The 21,924-nt window shown below is 39.9% G+C and overlaps 1 protein-coding gene across 2 annotated transcripts in view; it reads right to left on the bottom strand.

Annotated features, from left to right (window-relative positions):
• Nkain2 (sodium/potassium transporting ATPase interacting 2) overlaps positions 1–21,566 on the bottom strand; it is a 1,053,674-nt gene extending 1,032,108 nt beyond the window's left edge. Inside the window, exon 1 of one of the 2 annotated variants that reach the window (XM_085689941.2) lies at positions 21,236–21,566. In XM_085689941.2, coding sequence (XP_085546067.1) covers positions 21,236–21,289 — 54 coding nt within the window. In that variant the 5' untranslated portion in view covers positions 21,290–21,566. The remainder of the gene's footprint in view (positions 1–21,235) is intronic. The other variant, XM_048425402.3, reaches the window with a different exon arrangement.
• Between the last annotated feature and the right edge of the window lie 358 nt (positions 21,567–21,924).

Genomic DNA, 21,924 nt, shown 5'->3' with positions numbered 1-21,924 from the left:
AACAGACACTTTCAGACCAGGTAGTTTTCTAGAAGAGGCCAGATCAACTGAGCTACCTATAAAAGACACTACAAAGACTGCAGCTAAATGAACTTTGTGTAGTGCTCTCCGAGTTCTTAGCTTGGCTAAGCTGTCACACATGATAGGGCAGGCTTTTGCTGAAGCACCTTGTCTTTGAGTCCTTCATGTTCCTGTAAGTACCCCACATCCATACTCCAGTAAGTAACTAAAATAAAACACAATGATTCACCAAATTAGTTTTTGAAAGTATCATACTTTGGTGTGCTACTGACTCCCAACTTGAAATGAGTAGACATTCGTTTGTGTCTCCCCAGAATACTGTATTCAAGAATCATTCTTTCTCCAATGTATTTTTTGGTACTTTTGTTAATTACTTGTAGATTTATATTTTGGATATTCCATTCTTATAATAATAGTGATCTGTATTTTTGTCTCTGTGCCATTACTATGGCAAAGTAGCATAACTTGAAACTAGGTATTGTGGTAACTGTGATGATAACTGTGCCTATTCTGTTTCTTATCTGTTTCTGTATAACATTCCAGGATTCTTTTTTTTTCTGTGAAAAAATATAATTAAAATTTTATTAAAATTATAATATGTAGAGTTCAAAGTTTGGAAAGGTTGGTTGCTAAAGGTGTGGGTAGAAGGAAGGATGAGATTTGCTATATATAAGGTTTTACTTTGGCTGAACAACAAAAATAAAATACATTAAAGAGAATTATGATGGCTGGCCAACACAGTTAGTGTACTTGTCACTACTAAACACTGTGCAAAAAAGTTTAAATTGTAAATATTATTGTGTCTATTCAACAAGAATTTTAACGATAAAATGAATCATTAGACCTTCTCCTATTAGGATAAAATTTAAATGACATTTGAAGGGCATTGCGACAATTTTTGTTTTTTTCACATTTCTCCTGGATGTTTTGGAGACAAAATAAAAATCTCTTCTTAACCCTGCCTCTGTTAATGGTGCTGACCGAATGGCCTTGCTGGGCCATCTATCAGCAGCATTTGCATACTACTCAGGCCAAAGAACACTGCATAATGGAATCAGCCCACTAAACCCCTGCCTTTCTGTGGATGCTAAATGTGCTACTAAAGCACTAAAAGCAGTCATGTATTTTTTTATATGCAGAAATTAATGTAATTCAAAATAGTATCTATTGGCAAACCACAGAAGTTCTTAATCATGCTTAATCTACGTCTTCCACAAAAGTGCCTTGACTGATTTGAGTTACCCATTGTGATGATACTTAGCCCATCTCTCCCAATGAGTTGGGCAACTGTTTGAAAACACACGTACAATTTCCGGTACTGCCAAAGGGCTTTTATCATTACTTTTAGAGCTCAGGAACTCTTGAAGCACACAGCATGGGGTCTCACTGGATGGCAAAATGAGCTGAGCTGCTGATTCATGCCGCTGAGTCAGCTTCAGTGACTCGGGAAAGCTCAGGTTGAAACCATGCATCCAGAGAAGTGAGTCAGTCTTCCCATTTCACCCCATGTTGTGTACTCTAACGATCCTTTCCAGGGAATCTCAGAAAACCCAAACTATCCATTTTGAACATGAAAAAAAAAAATGTGTAATAGTTGGCATATGTAGGCCTTGGTAAATGAGCATTAATTTTTTTTTTAGAATCAGGATATTTCATTATGTTCTTTTTTATTGTTGTTACTCAAAATAAGTGGTAATGATAGTCTATCTGAAAAATAGACTATTAAATAAGCCTTTTAATTTATCTTTATCCTAGACTAGAAACAGCTCTTGAACGCAATCACTATCTCCATGATGGAAGACTGTTCCCTGGTAACTAACTTTGCTTAATGGCAATGACTGTGCTGTGATCTGAAATCCCCCCACCTATCCTCGAAAATATGTAAATACTAAAAATAAAACTTCAAAATATAAAGTATGATTAGAAGACAGGGCCTTTGGGTCATGAATGTGAAGTCTTCATGAATGGTATAGCTCAATATAAGATCCAAGAGAGGTTACTCCCCTCTCTACTACGAATGCACCTGGATGGAGCCATCTAAGAACCCAAAAGCAGCTTTCCACCAGCACCCAATCTTTTTTATATTTGATTTCTTCCCAGTCCTGAGAAACACCTTTCAGGGATCCGTAAGTGTCTTAGCTGCATACCGTGTTGCTGCCACAAAATGTTCGACAAAAGCAACGTAAGAAGGAGGAACTTTTGCCTCAAGTTTGCTGTACAGTCAACAACAGTAGGGAGTCATGGCAGCAAGACTGAAGAGGCTGCTTCTATCACACTGGCAGTCGGGAGGCAGAAAGAAAGGACACTGGTGTTTAGTTGGCTTTCTCCTTTCTATGCAGTTTACGGAACCTCGTCCTCAAGAAAGATGCCATGAACACTCAGGGTGTTTTTGCCCACGTCAGTCTCCCATAGACATGCGCAGTGGTTTGTGTCAATGGTTATTTCGAATTCCATGAGGTCAGAAATCGAGATTAACCATCACAGTTTATCCCCATTGTCAAATTGAAACCCAAACACATCGCTATGAAGGCATAGCTACAACCCCACATAGTTGCTTAGAGCAATCAGAAGGGGTTTAGGGAAACCTTTAAAAATAAAAAGAATATAATGGATGTCTTACTTTCTGGAATAGAGAATAAGGAAATGAGACTGTCCTTGAGGTATAAAAACAAACATGTACCTAGTTTGTTAGCTGTTATGCTGAATAGTAAACCCTTCCCCTTCACGAATTGGTTAGGAAAGTTAAATCATAAACTAATGCCAGGGAGATGACAGGTAGGGACATTTGCAGCTAAACCTAATAACCTGAATTTGTTCCCTGGGACCCACACTGTGGAAAGAGAGTATCAGAAGAATATTAACTTTCACATTTGCCCCCTCTTTCTGTGTATGTGTATCTATCTCTATCTCTCTTTATCCCTCTGTCTCCCTCCCTCTCTCTCTCTCTCTCTCTCTCTCTCTCTCTCTCTCTCTCTCAGACACACACATGCACACTAAGTTAAGCAATTAATTAATAGTAAATTTATTGAATTTTAAGTTCCCAAAGTAATAGCCTCAAGAGAAAGGCAGTAGCATGGGAGCTAATGAGAGTACCCCACTCCTGCTCAAATATGTCCAAAGTTCTGTGCTCCTTAACTTCTTCATCCTGTTTGACATCTTATTTTCTTTTCAAATCTATTGGCAGTTTTAATATTCTGCCATCAGTATTGCTGCCAGAAAGATCTTGCTTCACCCTGTCTCTTCAAATGGTCTGCATTTAGCCTGCCATTGCAGTGCGTGCTTTAGTCCGAGCATAAGCAAGCAGCTCTCTGGGACTTCAAGGCCAGCCTAGCCTACGTAGTTAGTTCCCAGACAGGTAGGGTAACATAGTTAAGTCCTATTTCAAAAACAGACAAACAAAAACAATGAGCAAAACAGACGATATTGCTTTATAGTGGATACAGGTTCATAGATATTAGTGTCAGTCTAAGTGGAAGGGGGTTCCAGTAGCAAACTCTGCTTTGGTCTAACTCGAGAGTTGCACAAGCTTATTTCTATGTGTTAGAACCTTGTAAGATCCGTCTGTCTAGATGCCTAGGGGACTTTTCCAATTGTTTCAAGGACCCTGACCATGTATGGTATTTCTATATACATTAAATTGTCCAATGGCCAAAAGTGGCTCCTAAATCGAAAATGAATAGCTACGAGCAAATAAATTCTGTTAATTACAGACACTTCATCAAAGGTCACAGAGCAAAACACAAATCTAAAACTAAACCCCCAAAGAGCCTGCCTCTTCCCTCAGTATTTTCTTTACTTCTTAAAAATGGCCCATTTATCATGCTTTCTTTTCCAAGCACTCATTTCTCCCAAACTCTCAGATTACATTGATTTTTTTTTTTCCATTCTGACAAAACTGCTTTAGCTTCACTGGAGCTCAGCGAGCTTCAGAGTCCAAGCTCTCCCCGCCCTCTCATTGATAGTCACTTCTGTGTCTCACTCTCTGATGAGTCCTTTCTCCTACTGATGCCACCTGTCTGGACTACATACTCTCTGCTCCTTCTCCAGGCACTGCACATAGATTTTTGTTTTCTTCAACAATTCCTCCTCCATTCCAAATTTTATGAGAGGTACTTTTAAAAAACATGCCCCTCCAAGCCTCTTATTTCCCACTAGTGCCATCAGAACTCAGTCATCAGAATTGTTAAGTTTGACCTCTACAACCGCCTAGGAACACGTCCATCGCCATTAAGACTGCTGCTTTTCATTGCCTTTACATTGCCACTTCAAGTGCAGAGGAATTCAGGACAAGCTCCTAGTCACTCTCGCTTAACTGGGTGATCTCAGCCACCTCCGCCATGAGCGTGAGCAGCAATGATGTCACTTCTCCTTCTTTTAGGGGGTGGGAGAGATGGACCAGAACCTGCTGTCCTCTCAACTTTTCTATCAAACCCTGTCATCAAGTACTTGTGTCAGCAAGTATTCCTTCTGTTTTCATCCTTCGAACTGGTGGAACAGAAGATTCCTCACTTTTGAACTGGTTTATCCATGGAACCACTTTATATAAACTTTGATTTATAAAGAAAGCTATTTTTCTCAGTATTACTAATCACATTTCTGTAACTACTATGCTACTCTCTCATTCTCCTAAGACACGGTACTTCTTACACGTGGTGTGAGCTTCCTGGGTGGTCTCCTTAACTGCGGCCCCCTCTCTCTGAATTGCCCCTTATGTTTTCTCAATACTTGTTCTTAAATGTTGCCTTGAACTTGTCACTACAGAATAAGGGAGTTATTCTGACTATATGTCTCTCACTGTAAACTTTGAATCCTTTGTAGATTTCAAAACTCGTGACAAAGCAAGAACAGCAGGTCAGATGTACTGCCTATTTATTTCCTCCAACAGCTCTATCGGCTTTCAAACATCATTATCATCCTTGTTTAACCAAGGCATACAAAACTCAGGTAACTTAAGCCAAGCGATACATATTGCCAAGTCAGGATTTAAAAATCTAACTCCAGTACCAAGGTTTTAAAAACAGCAGAATGTTCTAAAGCCCATAACTTCACGTCTATTCATTCATAATCCCCACTACACTTTTGCAGATCCTTTAGTCCAAACATAGAAATCATACACCAGATTAACACAAGTTCTTTTTATACTCCATAAGCAAGAAGGAACAGACCTTAGAAAAGAAACCATATTTCTGATAGCTCCCTCATCTTCCCAAGGTCTGACCCACTGCTCCAGCCATCAACCTACTGTCTGCCGCATCCAAATACTCACAGTAGACACAAAGGATAGACCATCCTTACAGTACAAGGAAAAAGAACTACTTTTTGTTATCTAATGGGAGCTTCCATTCCCAAAGACAGTGTTGGGTTTGTTTGATGACATTGCAAGTCAGTCCACAGAGTCTGCTGTCTACAGCTGTAAGACTTTATGACTTCTAACTCTGAGTGTAACACAAAAGTCAAATCCCAGATGAAAAATTGATAAATTTTAGATCCAGCATGATCAAATTAGGGGATAATAATTCCCTCCGTATTCTGTATTTGAACAGCACCTTTCCTGGGCATTAATGCTGTCAGCACCTAGCCTGACATCTACTTTCACCCTATGACTGAAAATAAACGCCTGCTCTAAAGGAGTGAAGGCCAATATGCATGAGCCATAATTCCTAAAGGAGTTATTTTTTCATGACAAGGGAAAAATGAAGGACACACATATGTAAACATCCATGAGATATATAAATGTTTCATGTCTAACAGCTTCCCTTGTCAGTTTAGTAATCTTTATACTCTCTTCACTGTCGATTTGTATGATACGTGATAGGCTGACATACAATATTACTCATTAAACGCAGCACCAATACACCCACATGAGTCTTGAGCAGTGTTGCTGGGCCAAAAATATCACATGCTTTGCTTTCTAAATCCAAATCATCAGGCAACAAACTCTTTCTTTCTTCTGTGGTTCACGTTATATTCGCTCAAATGGTTTTGCGTAAGATTTAGTCCGCTCTTTCACTGTTTCTCAGTTCGGTTGCTGCGCTCTTCTAGGCAGACATGGTTATAAAGATGCAGACACCAACTAAACTCCAGGCTATTTAGAAGTTAAACATCACATCTTAAACCCAGGACCTTATCTGGAGGACATACTCTGGATAGTCTGCCCCTCTCTTTTTCCTAAGGCATTTTCAATTCTCAGGTCCTCATTTCAAGTCCCCTTAAGCTCTTCCTTCTCCAGCTATTTTGACAAAGTACTATTTGCGATGAAAACTAAGGAATGCCCTCTGAGGCAAGGAACAAACTATTTGTTTTAAACAGGCACCGCTGGTCATGTGGTCAAAACCTCCTTTCTGGTCCCAGAAGTACTGCAGGGACCGGCACAGACTTCCACTCTTCAAAGCTAACTCACTGGCATCCCTGTGATGTCTCTTTACGGGAAGTACATCCTAAATAATTACCTGGCTGGTATGGGGTATCTCTGAAGGTTTGTCTAGGTCCCAGCTTTCCATTTGGTTGCTTTAATTGGGGTCTGTTTTTCTTTTCTCCACTTTCTTTAAATTATCAAGTAAGACTGGGAGCCCTCTAGACTCTGTTTAGACTCTATTTTCTAATTAGGTGATAGGAAAGCTTTAATTAATAAGATGACCCCAGCATAAAAATCAGGTCATATTGTTAAGCACTTAGAACTTACAAATTTTAGCAAGCACTGACTTTTGCAAGTCAGCCAACTTTGTTAGTTCCCAACAATTCTTTAATTAGGCTACTCAGAGAGGAGCATGCTCTAATGTGTGTCCTGGCTACATTCCAAAAGAGGGATAATTGCAATCTGGCCTACCTAAACTTCCACTTGTTTCAAATGAATACAGTAGGCTTCTCCATTCCCTGTCTCAGTTTCATTCTGCATCGATGTTTCATGGAAGGTGGCAGATGGAAAACCCTTGGTTTCCAACCTGAACATTCCAGACCATCAGTTAACAAGACCCACTGAAAACCCGCCGCATTCAGAATAATGCATTAGGAGAGGAAAAGAGTGTTGTGAGCAAAACCAGGTCCTTCTATCCACATAAGTTCTTAACAGTTGACAAAGTCATCTCCCATAGACCATCACTTCTATTCTCTCTCTCCCTTTGTTTCTATATTGCTATTGTTCCCAAACTCTCCTGTCTCTGTCTGTCTCTCTCTCTCTGTCTCTCTCTCTCTCTCTCTCTCTCTCTCTCTCTCTCTCTCTCTCTCTCTCTCTCTCACACACACACACACACACACACACACACACACACCTTTATAGCGTCCTATTCGGCTGAGCATCCAGAGGACCCGAGTATACCTTTAGAGGATAGTACTTAACGGCCGAGAATACACTCAACTCCTTCTAGGTCTGACCTCCAGGGTTTGTTTTGCTCTTCCTTCTTTCCTTTCTTTTTACCTCTATGGTTTCTGTTTTATACTGCTCTTGTTTGTCTTGGAGGAAAACGCACCCGATGATACATTAATTCTCTTTAATCACCATAAACTAGAAAAGAACCTCTAGCCTGGTCCTTCTAGAGAAGGGTAATTTGAAAATGCAAGATTTAATCATAAAACCATCAAGCTAAAAGGACCTTCAAGAAGTCCTGTAATTTACTCCCCTTCCTCCAGGCATGCAAATTAGAGTTTACAAAAAAAAAACTGTTACCCAAAGAAATCAAGTTGAAACATGAGAAATTATGCAGCAGATAGGACAATTTAAAAGATAAATCTCTGCTATTTACCACACTTCTCTGGCAATACCTAGGCTTTCTGGTGACTTGGGATATCAAATATTAAAATGCTCTTTGAATATTCCTGGGTTCAGGGATTATATAACGGATAGCAATTACTTAAGTTTTCAGATGTAAGTTGCTAACAGGCAGTGGTGTGTATATGTAAGTGTATGAGTGTGTGAGTGAATGTGTGTGTGTAATTCTATGTGAGCATGGTGATGTGCAGGTGAAGGCATCTGAGGATGTGAGAGTGAAAGTGGGTGTGCAACCATATGTGTAAGTTCGTGTGAACATGTGTGTGTGTGTATGTATGTGTGTTTATAAGTACAAGTAAAAGTTACTAAATCCTTTAGAGTTTGGAAAAATTGAATCTTTCTCATTGAAAATCACAGTTATTAATGCACAACAAAGTCTTTTATAAAATTAAAAACACATAATTTGCCCTAAAACTTCATAATCAGGAAATAAATGTTTCACTTAGCAAAAAATATGATATACATGTAATTAATAAATATTCTATCTTTAAAATATTTTTCAATTGAGAACTCTCATAAAGAAACAAACATTTTATTAATTTTAGCATGCTATCAGGTGTGGAAGAAAATAAGCTAAAACTGTTCCTTATCTATCATTACTCTTTACTGGCATTAAAATAAAGGTGACATTGACTGGGCCTTAGATAAAATCCACCTGGCTCAAACTAAACTGAACAAAACAGCCAAGGATGCTAAAGGCTTGGTTGAGCACATAATTGGTCATAAAAAGTAGCATTCAAATAAACCTAGACTCAACTTTGGCTTATAATCAATAGTTCCACAAGCCCTTAGTCAGCAACCCTTCCCTAATGTATGTCTCAGCTGGCTTTCCAATCTCCCTTCAACCCACATAGCTTTTCCCCCTGCTCATTCGCTTGCTTGTTCTCTTTGTTTGCTGCTGATGCGGAAACACACAGGAATTATTCAGAGTTTTCTAACTGCTTTCCTGGATGTCTAGGCTGTTTCCTTGGCTATTCCCTTTCCGTGGAATTCTATTCTAATTCCACATGGTGGCTGGGAGGTCGCTGGCAACAAGTTCTAGTAGTAACAGACAGGATGGCCTTGCATGACTTTGCTGTTTCCATAGTGCAAGTGTTTCCACAGGCCACAGGATTCTCCTCTTGATGTCCTCTAAAGTTTCCCAGGCTAGCAAGGCCCACCATCACTGGCAATCCCTTATGCCCATGGCAAAAGACAACAGAGATGTGAAGCCTGGGCAGGAGAACACTAGCTAGGTTCTCGTATGTATTTTGAAGTGAGCCTTGCAATACCTAAGGATTTTGTGAAAACTTTACGATCTATTGTCTAATTCTGCTGTATTTTAAACTGGAACTGGTCAAACTTAGAGCTTACTGTCTTCTTCAGAGTGCTGACAATTAAATTATACATTCTGTTGAAACAAAACCAGACGAGCACAATTATGCTACCATGTCAAAGGTGCTGGGTGACATGAATCAGACCACAGTATACATATGACCCTTATAAATCGACCATAGTCATGCTCTCCCCTTGCCAATCCCTTCTGCTGAGCTCTTACAGCTCAGAATCTGTTGTGAAGAAAAGTCCCTACAATTTCCATGTGTTCCTTGTTCATGGTCGGGGAGGGTAGATGTTTGGTAGTTTCTAGATACTTTTGTTGATCTGAGTATCTATCATTTGCACCTACTACACACAGGCGAGGGATACAGTACAATACTGTAACGCACCAGACTATCAAGTCCTTACTACTGATATTGTCTAAATGAAAGGGAAAACCTCCTCCTGAAGCACAAATTTATCCTTCCCCATTGAGTCCATCCACACAGAAGAACGTCTATTCTTCCCAAAGCTTGCCGTTCCAGCGCAGCTCCCTCTGGACATGATTTCCTAACCATCTTTATCTAGATCTTAAAGGAGACTTTCCTCAGATTCTCAACATCGTGTATGGAACACAGAACAACCCTGTGGTCTTCACTGCTCTTCTCCGGTCTCTTATTTTCAATCATCCTTTGGAAGATACAATGCACAGTGATGACCCTCATAATATCTGGGCCTCAGTGCCTACAAACACCACACACCAGGATGGATCACAGGATGTGATGTAAACCATACATCCCCCACATCGCTCTGCTCCTGTCTCTGTCTGCATTCTTGCTCTTAGCTAAATTCACTACCATTCCAGTTGTCTGACTGTTCCTTCCCATTCCAAAATCATACTTATTTATGCCTGCAGATATCACCGAACGCTCACTCACAGGTGATCTTTTTCTCCAATCCACAGAGATACTCTGCTTGCCACTTTTCCATTCCAATGCTTAGAAAGCTGAATACTGATAGAAAAGAAGCAGGCTCATCTACAAATGCATGCCATCTAATTTCACAAAGGCCTCTAAAGAAATTCTTGCTCTTGACCCTGTTATTTTGCCCTCACCTTCTCCGCATGCTTGCAAAATCCAGGCATTCTAATTTCCTACTGGTGAGCACTCCGTCATGAAGCCCAATAGCTAAACTCTAAAGAGACACATATCATATCCTACAGTCCTTAGATTTCTTTTGAATCGGTTCAAGTCCATCTCTGAACCAGACTTTTATCTTTCAAAGTTCTGCTTCTCCCATCCCCTCTACTGTAATTCAGTCTGCTTTATCTGTAATTAGTCTGCTGCATTCTCATCCTTACACTGCTTCCATGCCCTTCGCCTGGTTTGTTCTGTTCTCCAACCTCACTGCAACAATCTGCTTGGTCACGTATCAGTCTTTTCACAATGGATGATCGACTTACGAGACTATAACATAAATCACCTCAGAATTGTATTCTTGAGTCTCTATGTTAAACGTCTAGTTTGTTTCTTCCATAGAAACTTTCAGGAGCTTCTCATAGCTCACATAATACACACACACACACACACACACACACACACACACACACATGCACACATATGCATGCATGCACACAAACACACACACACAAATGTGTATATATGTCTTTAAAGATGCCAAATATGCATATGACTTATCAATGATACTAAAAATCATGATAGACAAAAACTTCATAAAATAGAAAACCTCAAAAAATCATTTTATGATTTATGGGCTTACAAATGGGGATCAGATGCTTGTGGGACCCACAATCAGTGTGAGGACATCTCTGGTTATGAATATTTAGCTTTTACAGTTTTGCAAAAAAGTCCATGGTAGTCGCAGTTAAAACTATTCCTACAGAAACAAGACATGAAGACAGAATCTGCTTCATTATTTTTGTCCTTGTCTAATATAGCCTCTCAAGTAATGATCTAAGAAGCAAACGAAATAATGTTGTACCCATTGACTTATATAACACCAGATAACGTGACGCAGAACTATTATACACTATTTAAAACATAACCAGAAAACAAGAGACTGACAAACTGGCTCACTTTTATAAGCAGCTGCATCTCAGCAATACTGATCCTATTTAGCACGAGTTTAAATGTGACTTCATACCACAGTATGAACAGAGGTCAGTAAACCCATTTTAGTCACGAACACAGCCAGTAAGTAGGATGGCTCAGCACATAAATAAGAATGGATCAGTTTGCAATTTAAACTAATTTTAAGTTATTACAATCATTAGATATTAGATTTATGACAGAAATGTGGCTTGGCATTGCTCTCGGTTAGCTCTTACCCCGGTTATCAAAGGGGAGGACAGTTTACCCAGCACATTTTCATGATCCCATTCATATGCAGACCTTTCATGGATCCTACTTGAAGGGGATAAACTGATGACTGAATCTCCTCCTATAATTTATTTGTTCAAACACCCTAAACTGATCCTCAGTGTAATGCTGCACAATCAAGGTGAAAAGCCACGAGCAACCTATCCCCCAACTGTTGCAGGTGCTGGAATAAGAGGTGCTCAGGTCAGTCCTTCTACAGGAGCCAAGAACACAGACAGCAGAACATCACCAGCAAACAAATTTCTCTTCCTATGGCACCCAATGGAAATTCTTTCCACATTTATCTCCCAGTACCATCTAAAAATAATACTCAATGAGATCAACCTTGCATAGCTCTTCTTGCTGGAAAGCTCTGGGATTGGGATCAGATAAAGTCCATACTATTGAACAATTCAAAGCTAACCTTGACCCCTACATCATCTGACACACAGCTAAAGTCTTCAACATACCTCTTTGTTCTATTGTGTAGGTAGCATAATATAGATGCGCACAAAGACTTCTGTGAGCAGAAAAGGGATACTGAACTGATACTCGCGCTCCAAACTAAGACCTATTTGTTCTCAAAGAATAAAGCATTGTCAGGGATTTGAAATGTGTTACTGTGTGGTATGCACGCATTGATTAGAAAACAATGGTCAATATGAGGACTCTTCATCACCTGCTCTGCAGAGGCAAAATGGCAGGAAGCAAAGCTTGAGGAGCAGCTCCGTTTCAGACCAGTTAGCGATGCAGAGCCTCATCTACCACATTGAAAGGAAGGGCTTCTGCAGACAGCCTTTCCACCAGCCTTTAAACTTCAAAACATTCTTCTACTACTGTGGCATGCCATACTGTTGGCAACATGGGCAAACAGACTTGACTAAATTTCAAGCTAAGCTGCCAATTTAGCAGTTGAAGCATAATTTCCAGAAAACCAAGTAAACCTAATAAGCAATAAGTACATATTTGAAAAGAATAATGTTCTAGTTCTTTAAGCATGTGATATGTGATGATGAGGCATTTATTTTATGTATTACTATTTGTTAGAAAAATATACAGTTGTTTCCATATTGAATTTTAAACTTTAAATACTATTTAGACAATTAATTTAATATTTACTATTAAACATATCATTAGCCTAGAATAATATTTTGCTGAATATTGTGCTGAGAATAATAGTTCTGGAGAATATAAGTAGCAACTATAACAAAATCAGTTTCTTACATCATTGCAAGCACTTTGTGAATATCAGGTACATTAAGCAGAATTAAGCAGAGTTTCTTTAAAGCAAGATTTATGGGACTCTTACTATACTAATTACTATACTGATTCTTGAAGAGCAAGACAGAAAAGTTAAAGAGTGTTGGGTTGGTAGAATATTTTTCAAGTGTTCAGAACAGAATTTTAGAAACACTGAACTGAAATGCTGAGTGCATTGTGAAATCCAAATTTAATTCTCAATGAATACTGAACAGTGTGCCGATCCATTAACAGGTGACAGTTTCTAGGGAAGGAAGAGTCAGTTTTCTCTATGGGTGTGTCCCCTGTAGGTTTTCACCAGACTATCTATAGTGAATGGTCCCACTCATAAGTATATTGGCAGTACAAATTGATCTTGGTTATTAAAATAAAAGGGAGGACTCAAAGTCAGGAGGTGGTTGGGAGCCGAGCTGGATGTAGAAGAGGTATAAACAGCAGTGGATGTAAATATGACCAAGATAATATGTATGAAATTCTCAAAGAATTAATAAACTATTAATATATGTTGATCATACATGTTACATATTTTTGATCTATTTCAAACTACTAGCCGCTGATATTACAGCTCTTTATATAGCTGCCCAAATTTGTGGGTGAATGAATTAAAAACTCAATTAAAACAATACTAGTTTTTGCTACTAGGGCCACAGTTCTTTTGACGCAAATAGCAATGTTAAGTAAACACACTTAAAAGTACTCGTAGGATCCCTAGATGTGAAGTTGTGAAAAATTAAACCATTAATGATTTCAGTGATATTTTAAGCATACTTCTTCCCCTGGATTCTCCTAAGCATGCTTCAAGATATGTGGGTCAGGAATAAGTTGCCCCCTTTTCCATATGAGAAAACACAACCGAAACTATAAATGGCATGAACAACACTAGACAGGGCAGAGAGCAATCTGGCTTCTAACTTAATCTTGTGCCGCCTCAGCAAATTCTCTCCTTTCCCTTCCAAGGTTGTGCTTAGCACAAGAAGGAGTTATTTAGACAAGGGGCTTTGCCAGTAAATAATCCAGTTCCATTCCAGCATTGCCAAGTTGAAGGCTGTTTACAGATTTGCCCACGTCCCTGTTGATTGCAAAGACACTAAAACTGTGAAAAACCTTCCATGTCTCTCATGGAAACCTCTGAATAGGACTGGGCTAGAAGTGAGAAGGAGGCATAGTCTGTTCAGCAGACAAGCTTTCTTTCACATCAGTCACAAGCCAGGGGAAGAAAAGACCCCATTCTCTAGCTGGGTTGGAAATTTTCAAGGACATATGTGCGGACTGAAGAACACCTTTAAGTGGTCAGCAGTATTTAAGGCCAGCTAAACGCCATAGATAGGAACACTTGCAAAGTCCTTAGAAATTCAGAATACATTAAAACACCCATGTTACAAGGTCCTTTATAGATGCAAATGAAAATTTAAGTTCAAGACATGTTCTCTACCACACTAGTAGATACTACACGTAACCTACTTACTCGGACCTTCCCATCTCAGCTGTCAGTAACATTCACATTCAGTGGTGGTTTAGATGAACGCAAGAGCTACAGACCGGCTTCCACCAAAGCGTCCTGCATTACCTCTCTGTCAAGGACTGATTTTAAAAGAAATAACAAATTTAAGAATAAATGAGTGCATTTCTTCTCCCCATGGAGTCAGTTGGGAGCATGCATACCAATGCTCCAAAACCATGTTCAGTGGTTATCCATCAAAAGTTAGTCAGAAGTGACAGCAGCTATAACCTCTTCGCCAACTGAAAGGAAAACAGACACACAGGTAGAAATTACTCCTTCAGGATAGTACAAGTATTCTTCATAGAGTTTGGGCAAACTTGTACTCTACCTGGAAGAGCGCAGGGTACTTACTCAACACTGGCAAATTTACCTTAAGCTTATTCTATGATGTATACACCAACAGGTCAATCTGTTAACGGCTCAGATTTCTTGCATAGGCAGGTTTGGACAGGGCCCTGAAATCCGGAGCCTTTCTAAGCCTAAGTAGTATGGTGTGGACTATTACGACAGAAGGAATGTAGTTGGTAGAAACTGTTGATCCAGCTTTCTTACATGGAAGGGAGGCAGTGAGGAACAAAGTCACAAGTTCAAATTCCTATATTTCCGCATTTGAATCCAAGATCTTCCCCCACACTATTGGGTGACTTTAAAACCTTAATTTCTGGAGAAAAATGGTCTTAATATTTGTCACCTGTTTCATGGGACTAGTGCAGGAAATTGAAGTGTAATGAAAGAATAATACTATTTAGCTACAAGCAAGCTCCTAATAAACATGTAAGTTTTCATTAGTATTTAAATATTTATCAAAGCTAGATTTTTAGAGGATACTGTATTACAAAAACACACAATTTGAGAACTAATTCATCTGAAAACACACATAAAATGAACTTCCTTGTAACTTTCAAAGAAGTGTTTTACAGACACCAACATTAGCATGTGCCCTCTTGTAGAGGGCCACAGCCACATTCTCCATCATCAAGATGGCGCTGACATCCGGCTTCACCGCCAGGTAAACGCACATGTGCTCGGTAACTTTCCACCATTGCTGTCCCCGCCTATTCCCGAGGCATTCACCTGGGATTATGGACAGTTGACCAATCCAAGAGTGACACGTTCGAAGCAGGGACTGTTTCATATATAAGGGATGGCTTCCTTCATATCTGGGTCCCCGGCCATGTTGGCTGATACTCTCTCTCCCAAGAAGTATTAAAGCTATTTCTGCAGAAGGATCCTAGTGTTCCGCGTGGTTCTTGCTGGCGAGACCGGGCGTGGGACACCCTCTAAGTAGTTTAAAAAGTAGAAAGTGCTAGAATTAAAGGCTATCCTTTCCTATTTCAGGTTCAAAGGACACACAAAAAGTGTGTAATTTATAGCATATTGAGAAGTAGGTGCTCCTATACCTTAGATCTGTTTTCTCTCTCTCTCTCTCTCTCTCTCTCTCTCTCTCTCTCTCTCTCTCTGTGTGTGTGTGTGTGTGTGTGTGTGTGTGTGTGTGTGCTTAGAACTAATACAAAGAATAAAAAAGATGCAGTTTTCAGGAATGTGAGGTAAGTAATGTTGCAAACACTACCAGTTCTTTATCTGAATACACCTGGAACACCAAAGAGAAAAACTGGCTGGCAATTTCACTTTCCACCCCAGTCCGATAAAAGAAAATAACATCATTTCATGTTGTTCTTTCATAATTTTTAAACATCTTCCAGTTTCTTGGTGATAGTAAGAGAACACACTACAACTTTACGCTTATTTATTAGAGACCTTAGGTGAAATACGATTTCACTCTATCACTATTATGAAAGACAGGTTTAGAAAGAAACCCTGCATATCACCCCAAAGGTGTCTGTGTCTGGCCAGCACTCTGAAATGTTTCCATTAGCTGCAGACAAACATAAAACCATGGCAATATTATACTGCTTGCCATAGAGCAGGTGATCCATGCACGTTTGTGGAAATGAGTTCTATAATGTTCACACAATGAAACGACCTAATGATGCCTTTCTCAGAATCTGTCCCCACTCTTAAGAGACAAATTATTGCATTTCACTATGTTACAAATAACTATAACGTTTCCATAGGGAGGAGGTCAAAAACTTAAGGATATTGAGGGGGAGGACACATTTTTCCTATGTTGGTTTGATTCTGACACTTGAGTGTTATCAGGTATAGTGGTAATTTTAAAATTACCATACCAGGCTGTGGTGCTGGGTACCTTTAATCTCAGCACTCAGGAGGCAGAAGCAGGTGGATCTCTGTGAATTTATGGCCAGTCTGGCCTACAGAGCTAGTTCCGGGACAGTTAGGGCTGTTACACAGAGAAAACTCGTCTTGATAATAAAAATAAATTAATTAATAAAAATAAAAAATAAATAACTAAAATTTACCTATAGACAGATGACACTGTACAAATTGAAAATCCACCAGTATAAGTAAAATACATTCTCTAAAATCACTAGGCACTAGTAAGAAATAAAAATATTTAATGCAACTGATGCTAAAATTATATTTTTATTTGTGTTACAAAACAAGGATGTGAACACTTGTTTCCATCTCTAAAATTGTAGTTTTCCAACATGTAATATCCAACAACAAATCAGTACCCTCCAAAAGTGAGCTTGCTACTTCGAGGCATCCCTGACTTCTGTTCTGAAATTCTTGATTGGGTAAGTAGGAATTTCGACTCCAAAGTAAAGAATCAGGGGAAGGAGGGGGCAATGGCCATTTACATTTCTGAGACACCAACTACATACAGGCTTCCCACTAGAGAACATGCTGACCTTTGACACCTTAGGTGGCTAGAGGGTACCACCTAGCCAAGTCTTTGTATGAGGAAGAAGGGAAGAACTCTACAAATTGACTTACTGAAATGAGGTACACAACATCATAACAGTTTGATACTTGCTTCCTTTTTTTCTTTATTTTAAAGGCACAGGGCTAGATGGCATGAGAACTTCCTATCCTTTTCTTGATATACATTAGCTAAAGAATAATTAAGCTTAATTACAATAGGAGAGTATTTTAAAATAAAAGATATGCCAAAAATGTTTTTGTACATGTGTAGAGAACATTGCAAACAAGAGAAGCTATTTTTACAATTTAGAAACCCCTTAGAATGTTTCAATTTCACAACTTTCTAAAGTGCCATATGGGAATTTTCACTCTCCTTCATGAGTTAGATCTGTGAACAACATGTCAAAGGCAGTACCCCAAGAACACCATCACACTCCACCTACACGTCCCAAGTCGCCACACATCCATGCTTTGATGCTTTTCCAAAGTAATCAAATACTCGCCGAATAATGGTGAACACCGCATGAAAATCACAATAGATATAGCACTCTGTAATTAAAATAAGATGGTTTTTATGTATACATCTGTGGCTTTCTTGAAATAAATGTCCACCTCTTAAAATGCACAGTAACTGTGCAGTAAGAAGCAACTATCATTCTTCACTTTCAGATGTGCTGCTTCACACAGCCGCACACACTGCTGCTAACTTGATTGCTAGGGGCACCTCCTCCAACTTAGTTATATTTCATAGATCACATGGCAAGAAGGTCATTTTCCAGTGGTAATCTGATGAATGCCAACCTAGGCTTCTTTCAGTAGTTTATGAAAGCCACACTTCACACCACACAGGACTCCGATGTGGAACACGTGTGTGATCTGGAGCTCCCTTACTTGCAAACAAAGTTGTGTTTTCACGCTAAAGTTATGTTCTTCCATGATATAACAGGGTTATTTTTGTCAATAAGACAAATTAGAATACTTTTTCCTTCAACATTTATATGAAGTAGTCTTTGACTCACAGAAAAGCTGGGTAGGGGAAGGTAGATTCTTTCCCGGGAATTTTTAACAAGTTATAGAGATATAAACAAGAACTTAAGTTGTTCTCGGCCTGCGCTACTAACCCCATCACTGGAAATACTGTGATGACTTCTGTCACTATCTGAAATCTTCCGTTTCTTAGCAGTGACGGCGACAATGATAACAAGGAAGTCTCATTCCAGTGATTATGAGCTTAAATTCTAGCTTCTGCCCATGGAGAAATCTCTTTCCAGAAATCACACTCCGTCTTGCAAGAATCACCCAAATATCTGAAGCCAGTTAACCACACAGCTCAGAGATTTCGATTTATGATACAAGTAGACACTTTCTCATAGAATGAAAGTTTTATACTGAATTATAAGAACACAGAATTATAATTTGTTATGCTCTGATATCTGGTTTCCAGATAGTTCAATAATATATGTTCATTTATGTTTATACGCTGTCAAACTTTAAGATATAAAAACATTTTACTTAATTTGCAGCATGGATATAGACTCCAGGCCAGAAAATGTCAACTTTTCACCCTGTTCTTCTTATATTAAATGTTTAAAATACCACATCTGCTTTGAAAATAACCCGGCAAGGGAGGCGTCTATTGCTATAGGATTTAAAAATACTACATCCTTTCCCAACACCCTTTAAACTGATGCAACCTTTCAACTAAAAAAACACAGTATTCTACTTATCAGGCTAAAGAGTAATGCTTGTAGAGACTTAATAAAGTTACTTAATGCAGAAAAAAGATCTTAAACTTAGCTATCTTGGACTTCCAGCAGTTTTAACAAAACTAAAGTGAAATCTGGAAAGTAAAAAGTGTCCAGTGTCCTAATACAAGCCGAACACTTCCAAAGTCTACAGAACTTAGCAACTCAGTGTCAGTCACTGACACACAAGTCAAAGCTTATTCTGGGAATCTGGTTTTCATGTAAAACAAATTTCTCCCAAAGTAGCTCAAAGATGCATAAGCATTTTCTATCTATAAACATAGAGAAAAACATTAACTACCTCTTATAGGTGTTCTACAACTATTTGCCAAGACGCATTTTATGGAAAAAAAGATCTCTACAACACAATTAACAAGAATCTGTTAGGTCTTAAAGGGTGTGATGATTTCACCTTATCCAGGCAATTAATTTTCTTTGTCCTTTATTTTTCGTTCTACCTCGCACTAACATGGCTGCTAATGATACAAGCCTGGTGACATGAAAGGTGGGAATGAAAGGACACCACGATTCTCACAGAGCACAAAAACTTCTCAGGACTCAAACGTGCCCTGGCTTAGGCTGAGTATTCCTGTCTTGCAGACAACTCTATTTAGTTGAAGAGCTTTGCCATGATTAAGGTTTCTTTTCTATGTAGTATCATAGCTCTTCTACAATACATGGTTGCATGGATGCATATGTATTCACATGTGCGTGCGCGCGCGTGCACACACACACACACACACACGCACACACAAACACAAAGAAAACTACAGCTGTATCATGTGTGTAAACTTACCTTCCTCGTTGGCATATTTATATTTTCCAATTATTTGAAGAATATATAACAGTCACACAAAATGTCATTTTATCTAATACATACAACTGCCCTACTGCATTAATAAAACCCCTCTTAACACTAAACAAGTAAGAATTAATTTACATTTCCAGTTCTTTAAACTGGAAAGAACATAAGCATGTGTTACCCACCAACTTATTCTCAGTTTTATGCTTTTAGACTGTGAATATGCAAATATAAAACAACCTAAATCATATACAAAAATAAAAATGTTTGGAAGATATAATACAACTTGGAACACTTGAGCTGTCTATATAGTTTCACGAAGTAAACTCTGCTTAACCCTATTATTAACTGCAAAACTACTGTACTGAGAAACTTACACAAATCTATGGAAGAGAAATAGAAGCTGGTTTAGAGAGCACCAAGAAAACAAACTGTATCTATTGTTCTATCTTCTTTTTCCTTACAACAAAGTACAGAGGACACAACAGATTCAAGAATACATCGTCTGGGAACTTTTCTTGAAGGGGGAAAAAATCCAGAGCTGAAATGTCTCAAAAACTCTACTTTAGCTAAATAAATAAAAATAAATAAATAAAAACCTTGCTGCTAGTCTTTGCAACTGATAAACAGTGAAAAAAACTTGAGACATTCTTCTGTCGGTTTCCATAGAAAATTACTATTTATTTAAGCACTTTGTAATGACTGGGCTTTCAGTAATCACCCGCCATCGTACAAGTCTCTAGTCTTTTTTTTTTTTTAAATAATCGAGGGTAAGTAGATTAATTCATACTTTCTATGGACAGCTACTTGGTGCCAATGAAGCAAGTACCTCCTACCTCAAATTAGCCACTTGCCAGTGTCGTAATTTTTCACCTCTACATTCCCCTCAGCCCCTCCTTCCATTGCCCTTAGGAATTGAAATTCAGAGGCATTATTGGCTTCTTGCCTTTTTAGAAAGTACAGGACATTCCTCAAAAAGTACATACAATTCTCCATCCTGGGAGATCAGACAATAGTATCTGTGTCAGTGGCAACGCCACACACAATGGAAAACAAGATATTATTTTTTTCCTTTGGATTATTGTAGCAATTATGATTTAAAGGTTACTGGTCGACTCTGTAGCAATGGTATTGCAGAGTTTATCTAAGTATTTCTCTTTAAGCTACATACTTTGAGAAGTCGGTGTGGCTTCCTAGCTCAGAATGGTGTAAGAATACCATCTGAGCTGAACAAGGAGTTTTTAAGAGCATTATGATAAAATATTCCTAGAAAATATCAAATGACAATAAATAAAGACACTGCCAAACAAGTATCTAAAAGAAAAGTCTGAGGATCTGTTTAACACATATATAGTAATGTATATATATGACAATCACCCTCTTACACTAACAGAAATGCCAAGCATAAAAGAAAAGCTACATCCCAATTCCCTTAAAGAAATTAAAGATAACAAGTTTAAGCCGCACCTACAAAACTGTCTTTAGAGGGACAGAAATGGGGGAGGGCACAAAGGGTCACTTCTCACACCCCTAAAATCATATTTAACACAGGTGATACATGTCACCTTTTCTCTTTTCTTTTTCCTTCCGTCCTGCCCAATGGCAGAGACCTCTTACTGCACTCCCTGGCCACTCTCTCAAAGGCACATTACAGAATAAGAGGACCCAAGCGTCACTTACCAGTTGCATGCCACAGATAAAGATAAGCGTGCACCTGCCACTGCAATAACCCATGGTTTCCGAGACCCCTGCCACAGCCAGACTGTCCCACGTCGGCCACCGTCGAGCCCCCACTTTATCCAATCAGATCGCCGGGAAGGACAGGCAAACCTGCCCAGGGCTCGGGGGCTCCGGGCTGCCGCTGCCAATGTCCTGGGAAGTGACAGGCATTAGGACCTGCCTGCGCGCCGGCGCCTGCTCCAGCCGCGCCCGCCACACATACCTTCACTCGCTCGGTGCACACGCCGCGCCGCGGGCAGCGCCGCCCAAGGAGACGCGCCCCGGGCCCGCAGGGGCGGCAGCGGCAGGCAAGCAGCGCCGCCGCGCCCTGGGGCATCTGGCCCGCCAAGTTGCGGCCGCCGCCCGACGCGCGCTCGCCCCGCACTCCCCGCGCGCGCGCGGGCTCCGGGGGCGGCAGAAACGCGCGCCGGGCGCTGCCTTGCCTCCCTGCGCGCTCGGCGGCGGCTGCTCGGGCGCTCCGCGCGGTGGAGGGCCCGGGGGGGCGGGGCGGGGCGGGAGCGGGGGGCGGCGGGGCTGTGCGCTGCCCCGGACTGCGGGGCGCGCGGGGCGGGTGCAGGCTCCGGGCACAGAGAGTCCCCGCGGCACCCCTCCCCAGATGTGGGGGGTCCTCCTCAGATGCCCGCTGTCCC

The sequence above is a fragment of the Myodes glareolus genome, chromosome 1, assembly GCF_982192425.1.
Source record: "Myodes glareolus chromosome 1, mMyoGla1.1, whole genome shotgun sequence".
In the NCBI taxonomy this organism is placed as follows: domain Eukaryota; kingdom Metazoa; phylum Chordata; class Mammalia; order Rodentia; family Cricetidae; genus Myodes; species Myodes glareolus.
Note: the sequence above shows the minus strand (reverse complement) of the source record. Positions and strands in the feature narration are given on the sequence as shown.